This window comes from Salvelinus alpinus, chromosome 8 (assembly GCF_045679555.1).
Source record: "Salvelinus alpinus chromosome 8, SLU_Salpinus.1, whole genome shotgun sequence".
NCBI classification, from domain to species: Eukaryota; Metazoa; Chordata; class Actinopteri; order Salmoniformes; family Salmonidae; genus Salvelinus; species Salvelinus alpinus.
The window spans coordinates 65,433,620-65,441,765 of record NC_092093.1 but is presented as its reverse complement, the minus strand read 5'-3'; the positions used below and the strand labels follow the sequence as shown (position 1 = coordinate 65,441,765).

The 8,146-nt window shown below is 44.0% G+C and overlaps 1 protein-coding gene across 1 annotated transcript; it reads right to left on the bottom strand.

Annotated features, from left to right (window-relative positions):
• Nucleotides 1-1,039: 1,039 nt before the first annotated feature.
• spag6 (sperm associated antigen 6) lies at nucleotides 1,040-5,613 on the bottom strand. Its single transcript, XM_071414705.1, has 11 exons — nucleotides 5,474-5,613; nucleotides 5,245-5,340; nucleotides 4,912-5,078; nucleotides 4,406-4,589; nucleotides 4,026-4,231; nucleotides 3,641-3,814; nucleotides 3,319-3,471; nucleotides 2,549-2,740; nucleotides 2,252-2,368; nucleotides 1,779-1,924; nucleotides 1,040-1,629 (listed from the first exon to the last, which is right to left on the bottom strand). Exons 1-11 carry the CDS (start codon nucleotides 5,496-5,498, stop codon nucleotides 1,566-1,568), a joined length of 1,524 nt encoding a protein of 507 aa, XP_071270806.1. The 5' UTR covers nucleotides 5,499-5,613; the 3' UTR covers nucleotides 1,040-1,565.
• Nucleotides 5,614-8,146: the final 2,533 nt, after the last annotated feature.

The following is an 8,146-nucleotide window of genomic DNA, read 5'->3' as shown; positions in this document are numbered from 1 at the left end:
TGTTCCTATTTATCCTAACAATTAGCCGGTATAAGAAGTCTATTATTAATTCATTAAACGATTTACTGAAACAAAAAAGCAATAACACATTTAAATGTACATTTCGACAGACTTTATTCATTCTGAATTGTGCTCCAGAGAACTCGCATTGAGTTTTCTCCTCTCTCTAGTCTGAGAGGCTGCAGTGAACCTTGGATTCTAAACCATTGATTCGACGGGCCATTTCAATTCAATCCAAATTGACATCTTACCCAACCCAACAGCAACTCTTTTCATTATATTCTATACCCATGTTTATTTTTATACAAAATATTCTGGTGGTCCTGTAATAAGGCTACTCGCCCATATATGTCAATAGCAGACTATTTTTTTTATGTTAACTTTATTTAACTAGGCAAGTCAGTTAAGAACAAATTCTTATTTTCAATGACGGCATGGGAAAAGTAGGTTAACTGCCTTGTTCAGGGGTAGAACAGATTTTAACCTTGTCACCTCGGGGATTCGATCTCGCAACCTTTTCGCTTACTAGTCCAAAGCTCTAACCACTAGGCTACCTGCCACCCCAAATCATTCTGCACATCATGTAGCCCAGTAGTGGTTAGAAAGACTCGCACATACACCAACCATATTTTTACCGTCAGCGCAATCTGGAGTTAACCCATGTCACGGACAGTAAACAAACAGTCGCCATGTGCTGCACAACTGTTGGGAAAATGAAATGTGAGACGGAAGGAGAATGCGGCCGCCAGGGAGCAGCAGAGAGCTGGTTACAACTTGTATGGGTCTGTGCGGTAGCCTACAACAACCGCAAAGGCAGCTGTCAACGACATTCTGTCTGTATGATAAAAAAATTAATCTTATTAATCAGAATTAATTTGTTGACATTCAACTGAGTACTAGTTTATAAGATGAGGTGCAACAAAGGAATCGTTAGGAAGACATTATAAGACGATCCATCTACAGGTCCTAGGAAGTCCTAGGAAACATTATTTTAAGGAGGAAATACTGTATATGGAAATAACAATGCAGAGTTCGTATCTAAAATTGAGTATATCTTTATTTTCACTGTTCTGTTTTAATTAAAAATATTTATGGTGTTAGGCTTGTTACGTTTCATTTACTATAATGTTTATTTTATTTTTTGAAAGACCTGCATGCTGGATGAAAAGCAATAATGCACACAACATTACATTTCTAGTGGAAACAATCATATATCCTATAAATATAAAATAAACCTATGAATATTAGCTGCATATACAATGGTTCAATACTAATAAGTGACTTGTTTAGGCATACAGACTACACTGTTGAGCAAGTTAATGATGCAATTCCTCATTCCTCTTAACAAATGCTAACACAGACCTACACAGCTATGACAATGCATATACAGTCCATATGATAATGTACTGGCCATTGAGACAAAGACAGACAACATAATCACTGCAATAATAAGAGATTGTTTTATATAGGTCTGCTGTCCTCATATTCATGGTCGGGGGTGAAATAGTCAAATCAGTAATAGAGGTATGCGAGCCCATAACCCCCAGTAAGCTGGGCTAAGACCCTCAGACAGGCTGGTACTTCTCGACCCGCGCCAGCAGAGTCTCTGAGTAGCCAGGGGAGTAGTACCTACAGCAAGAGAACAGAGGACACATTTAGGGTTCACTTGGGGCTGAGGAAATGCCTGGTAGTCGAAACATGCTAGATGAATATGATGTTTTTGTGTGAGATTGTGTGTGTGTGTGTGTGTGTGAGATTGTGTGTGTGTGTGTGTGTACCTGACTATCTCCTCAGGATAACAGTTGTTGATAGAGTTGATGTGCTCCTGCAGGGCAGATCCAGGATCAGCCTTCATTTCCTGAACCTTCTTCAGTCCTCCGCTGGTTACAAACAGACGACGAGCCTTGCTGTCATGGGGCAGCACCTGGAGAGGGGGAGAGAAGGGGAGAGGGGAGGATACAAGGAATAGAATGCACTGGATTTTGAAACCCTGGGCTGTCTGAACAAAACCTTCAGGGCTGGTTTCCCAGACAGAGATTAAATCAAGTCTTGCACTTATAAACTGGACTGATGAAAATTATGTTTCTCAAACATGTTTTAAAAAATGTCCTAAACTTATATGTATTAAAACATTCTGATTTCCAAGTTGAAAAGAGTATTAGGCTGTGTGGGGCCCTTGTAGAATATTTTCTGTGATACCTAAGAGTCTGAAGAGGCCTATGTAAATAAGTGTTGACAAATGCGCCCCCACCTTGCTGAACTGGCAGACGACATGTTTCAGGATGTTGCTGGGAGCTTCGTAGAGCAGGGGCTCCAGAGCAGGCAGGTAGGTGCACTTCTGTAGGATGCTCTTCAGAGCCTTCTTAGCCTGGGGGACAGAAGCAGGGAGGGGAGATGTCAGGACTCAGGATGATAGAGAATACGTTATGGTCTTACTGTCTGCAGCTCTTATGACCCTCAGAATTGTTCAGTAAGATCTTCAGTAGCATCCCTGCCTACTACACAGGTTTTGTGTAACCTGTGACAACATTGACCTATGACACCTTACCTTGACCTGCAGGTCCTCTGAGCTGTCCGTGTCCATGTAGAGGGCCAGCAGCTTGGGCAGGACGTTAGCTGTGGACACGGCCCTAGCGTGCTCCGGGGTGTGGCGGCCGATCTGGCCAAACGCCCACGCTGTGGCCGCTTTGATGTGCTCCTCTGGCTCCTCAGACAGACAGATGGCCAGCTGGGGCACCCCCTACAGGGCCGGAGGAGCAACAACAACCAGGGAGGACAGGAGGAGGCGAGAGGTTATGAAGGAGAGGGAGGGAGGGAGGAGGAGAGCGGTTAGGAAGGAGAGGGAAGGAGGGAGGAGAGAGGTTATGAAGGAGAGGGAAGGAGGGAGGGAGGAGGAGAGCGGTTAGGAAGGAGAGGGAAGGAGGGAGGAGAGAGGTTATGAAGGAGAGGCAAGGAGGGAGGAGGAGAGCGGTTAGGAAGGAGAGGGAAGGAGGGAGGAGAGAGGTTATGAAGGAGAGGCAGGGAGCAGGAGCAAACACCTTGGAGACATGCACAGTGCACACACACCTTAGAAACATGCACAGTGCACACACACACCTTAGAGACATCCACAGTGCACACACACACACACACACACTTTGGAGACATGCACAGTGCACACACACACCTTAGAGACATCCACAGTGCACACACACACACACCTTGGAGACATGCACAGTGCACACACACACCTTAGAGACATGCACAGTGCACACACCTTGGAGACATGCATAGTGCACACACACACCTTGGAGACATGCACAGTGCACACACACACACCTTAGACACGATGACGGCCATGGCAAGGTTTTCAGAGTGAGCGGCCACATATCCAAGCATCATGATCCCAGGTAACCGCACGTTACCACGGCTATCACCCAGGTAGTCAATTACCGCCGCCACACCACCCGCGTTCACGATCATCAGAGACAGCTATACACACACACACATTCAGGCGAGGGTAGGGATACAGGTGAGAATTTGTTTTGGTACCTCTAGTGTGTGGTGTGTTTGGTGTAGATGAATGTGTGCTTTGAAGTGTGGTGTGTGTATCATTTGTGTACCTCTGATGTTTGGTGTGTGTGTGTGTGTGTGTGTGTACCTCAGGTGTGTGTTTGGTGATCTCTCTCATCAGTGTGGTAACATTCTTCCTGACGTACTCATCTGGGTCTCGGAGGCAGGCCAGGACAGCAGGGAAGATCTCTGCTTCCACCACCATCTCAGCCAGGTCCACCGAGTGCTTACTGATCTGACTCAGGGCAGAGAACACCTGCCTCTGAATGGAGGGGAGGGGGGGGGGGGGGCATGGGGAGGGAAAGGGATTGAAGAAGAGGAGAGGGAGGAAAGAACGAGAGTGGAATGCAGGGTTTTAGAGACGACTGTAACATCTAACCTAATCTCGTTTATGTCTTTCCACATGACATACATTTAATCTGCAAACCTGTCTAGGTAGGCCTTATTTTGTCTCAGTGTTCCTGCCCCCTCACCTTCAGTTTGGCATCAGGGTTGAGGATCATCTGGGCCAGGTGTGCGATGGCGCCGGTGTCGACCACAGTCTGAGCTAGCTCAGGGGAGTGCTTGGCGATGTCGCTAAGGGCCGAGGCAGCGATGCGTTTCAGGGCCACCTCTGGTTCCTGGATACACAGCACCAGCAGAGGAACGGCCCCCGCATCCACTACCGCCTGAGACAGGTCTACATACAGAAAGGGGAGGGTTGTTACTGTGTGTGTGTGTGTGTGTGTGTGTGTGTGTGTGTGTGTGTGTGTGTGTGTGTGTGTGTGTGTGTGTGTGTGTGTGTGTGTGCGTGCGTGCGTGCGTGCGTGCGTGCGTGCGTGCGTGCGTGCGTGTGCGTGTACAATATCCTTACGTGCATTGTGGCGTGCAATGTATCCCAAAGCCCAAGCAGCAGCCTCCTTGACCCCAGGGTCAAACTCTTCCAGAGAGATGACCAGAGCGTCCAGCGCTCCACAGTCCACCACGGCCTGGGCCAGAGCAGGGCTGTGCTTGGCCACCGCACGCAGGACAAACGCTGCTGCCTTCTTATAGAACCTCTACACACACACACACGCACACGCACACAAACACACCGATGGGAGAATAAAATATTTAATGCACATTTAGCAGATGCTCTTTAGCAAGAGTATACATTCAGAGCAGTGGCCAAGCACCCAGATCCCTGTGAGAAGGTAGATACCAGATAGAGAGAGAGGCCCTGCTGTGGTGTGAAAGGTGCTTTAGGCTCTGCAGTGGCCCCCTTCCCAGGGGAGAATGCCAACACACTCTCAGTGTCAGGGACAACATTCAGCATGGTGAATGAGGGAGGGTATGTAGGTGTACACACACACATACACACATACACAGACAGAGACATACGTTCTGCTCGGTCAGTGAGTAGACGAGCTGTGGGAGGATGTCTCCCTTGACGACGGCCTCTGCCAGGTCGTCATTGTAGTTGGCCAGCCGTCCCAGAGCCAGAGCAGTTGTCTGCTGGATGGTAGGAACCACGTCTAGCAGTAAAGGTCTCAGCAGGGACATCACACCTAGAGGAGGGACAGGTAGGTACAGTAGGGAAGGACTTGTGTCTTGTTATAAGAGCTAACTTTAGCTATAGAAATGTGATCAGAAGCACATCAATGAAAGTCACCTAAAAGAGGATATTGGTTTAGAGAGAAACGGGTACTGTAGGTGACTCAAGTCCCAACTTACCAGCATTTTGTAAAGTTTCAATGTTTTGTGGTCTTGTTGCAAGCTCAGCAATAGTCTGCACAAACTGTGTCCTTGATTTCTGATACTGCTCAAACACTAAAAAATAGATCCATTAATATTTCAACAAATGAGTCATCGTGTTCTTCAAGTTTTGCCTGGCACTGCTTGGGGTTCAATCAAAACTGTCTTGAAAACAGTCGTGAAAACATGCAACTTCGAATGATCTTACCTTGTAAAACCTGTCGTTGACTCATGATTACAATTTGATTTATTTTTTTAAAGAACTCCACTTTTCTAATAAATTTCTAATAAATATGTGAGTTTTCCCTGAAAAGCAGCAGTAAACAGTGCGATGCAGCATCTAACTCTCGCAGCCTCAAGTTTGGGTTAGCGTGTTACTGTTGCCGTAGCAACAAACCGGAAGCAAAAGCAGGTTGCGTCACTGAGCTGTAACGAGATACACGTCTCTTAGAACTTTTTTTTTTTAAACAACAAATCAATACAGAGAGTACACGAGGGAACACAAGTATATATAGATTATATACAATGGACAATTGAGCTAGATGGTACAGTATTACATTACACAAAGACCTTAAGGGACATACATACACTTATAATTCTAACAGCTTTTTGGTTAGTAGAGTATTTAATGGTCTTAAAATACAGTTCAATTTCTTTTTGTTGGGTAAGAAAATGTGTTTTTGTGTTTGTAAATGTACATTTGTGAATATGAAATTTGGCCAAAAGAATAATTAAATTAATTACATAAAAATGTTTCAGCTTATTCCTATCGTAGGTAAAGAATCCAAGCAGTACATCTCTCCACAATAGTGTAAGACCTTCATAAAAGTGTACGTCTCTTAGCCCTCACAATGGGAGTCGTTGTCCACAAGCTGTCTAGCTCCCGCCTTTCCTTTCTTTGAATGAGTGAATACATCTCATTATTGTAAATCTTGTTTTGAATATTCGATTATATTTGTTGACGTCAACCGCCTGTATTCAATGGAGATAGATGCTATGCTACTAGCCTTTACATGAATATGCATACTCTAATGGCTGCGTTTCAAACTCATTAAAAGACACATCCTCCTCCACTTACCTTATGCCCTTGGGGGAATCCCCGCGGCCATCTTTGTCATGGGTCGAAATGATTATCCAAGCAATGGAAGTTGGCAAAGTAAGCCCGTCATCCCTCGTTTTTGGTTGAGTTTGTGAGTGTACAATTATGTTCCAGGGAAGGGAAATCTTTAATGTTACAGCATACAATGACATTCTAGATGATTCTGTGCTTCCAACTTTGTGGCAACAGTTTGGGGAAGGCCCTTTCCTGTTTCAGCATGACAATGGCCCCTTGCACAAAGCAAGGTCCATACAGAAATGGTTTGTCGAGATCGGTGTGGAAGAACTTGACTGGCCTGCACAAAGCCCTGATCTCAACTCCATCGAACATCTTTGGGATGAATTGGAACGCTGACTGCGAACCAGGCCTAATCACCCAACATCAGTGCCCAACCTCACTAATGCTCTTGTGGCTGAATGGAAGCAAGTCCCCGTAGCAACGTTCCAAAATCTAGTTGAAAGCCTTCACAGAAGAGTGGAGGCTGTTATAGCAGCAAAGGGGGGACCAACTCCATATTAATGCCCATGATTTTGGAATGAGATGTTCCACAAACAGGTGTCCACATACTTTTGGTCATGTAGTGTATATGTACAGTACCAGTCAAAAGTTTGGACACACCTATTCATTCAAGGGTTTTTCTTTATTTGTACTATTTTCTACATTATAGAATAATAGTGAAGACATCAACACTGAAATAACATATGGAATCATGTAGTAACCAGATAAGTGTTAAACAAATCCAAATATATTTTAGATTCTTCAAAGTAGCCACCCTTTGCCATGATGACAGCTTTGCACACTCTTGGCACATCATTACAACACTGTATATAGACATAATATGACATTTGAAATGTTTTTATTCTTTTGGAACTTTTTTGAGTGCAATGTTTACTGTTAATTTTTTATTGTTTATTTAACTTTTGTTTATAATCTATTGCACTTGCTTTGGCAATGAAAACATATGTTTTCCACTCCAATAAAGCCCTTAAATTGAAATTGAATTGAGAGAGAGAGATCTTTTTTTTTAAACCAAAGAGATGTCTGAAATCCATCAGATAAACAGTTTTTTATGAAGTAAGCAACGCAAATAATTCATCTCTGATTGACAGTATACAGGACCTGTATGTTGTCAATCACTGAGATGAATTATTTGCAGGTAGCTTATTATTGCATGTTGACTAATCAATCGCAGTGAAATATGTGTAAATCTAATTCTCAGGTAAATATCGTGTATTGGCTTGGTAGCGGCATTGAAGTTATTGGTTGGATAGCAGGCAAAAAGTTACCCATGTTACGCTGTTGGGAAAACTGGTCCAGCCACATGGTAGCTAGCTGTCGTTGGTTCAAATCAAGCTAAATGTACTAATATGAAAGTGGAATTGTAAACTATATATAGGCTAAACCCACCATATCTTAATTTATGAATGAGGTCCCAGCATCGGACAGTTCTTGCACTTTGAAGTATAGCATGCCGACCGAGAGAAACAACGTGAAAAGTTTGCCCCTTCTGCTTCTGCTTTCCATTGTCTCGCTCCCGCAAACATATATTGCCCAAGTAAGAGAGAATCAGGATGATTTTTTTCTATGGTGAAATAATCAATTTAGTCGTTGATGACTTGGCTCGCACCTTCACGCACATAAAAAAGCTAATTATAGAATAACAACATTGTTACTTTGAAGCTTCAAATGGTTAGCCTACACTGAAACGTTGAAGTAAGAGAGAATCTACACAAAAGTTTGCAACAAGTTTGCAACAATGAGCCACCATGGGGATATCATGTG

What these genes read in the sequence shown, in the direction of transcription:
- spag6 (XM_071414705.1), bottom strand. Translation starts at nt 5,498, where the DNA reads ATGAGTCAACGACAGGTTTTACAAG. An exon ending in TCACCAAACACACACCTGAG is followed by an intron (nt 3,472 to 3,640) that starts GTACACACACAC and finishes GTGTGTGTATAG; the next exon opens with CTGTCTCTGATGATCGTGAA. An exon ending in TCGTCTGCCAGTTCAGCAAG is followed by an intron (nt 1,925 to 2,251) that starts GTGGGGGCGCAT and finishes CCCCCTCTCCAG; the next exon opens with GTGCTGCCCCATGACAGCAA.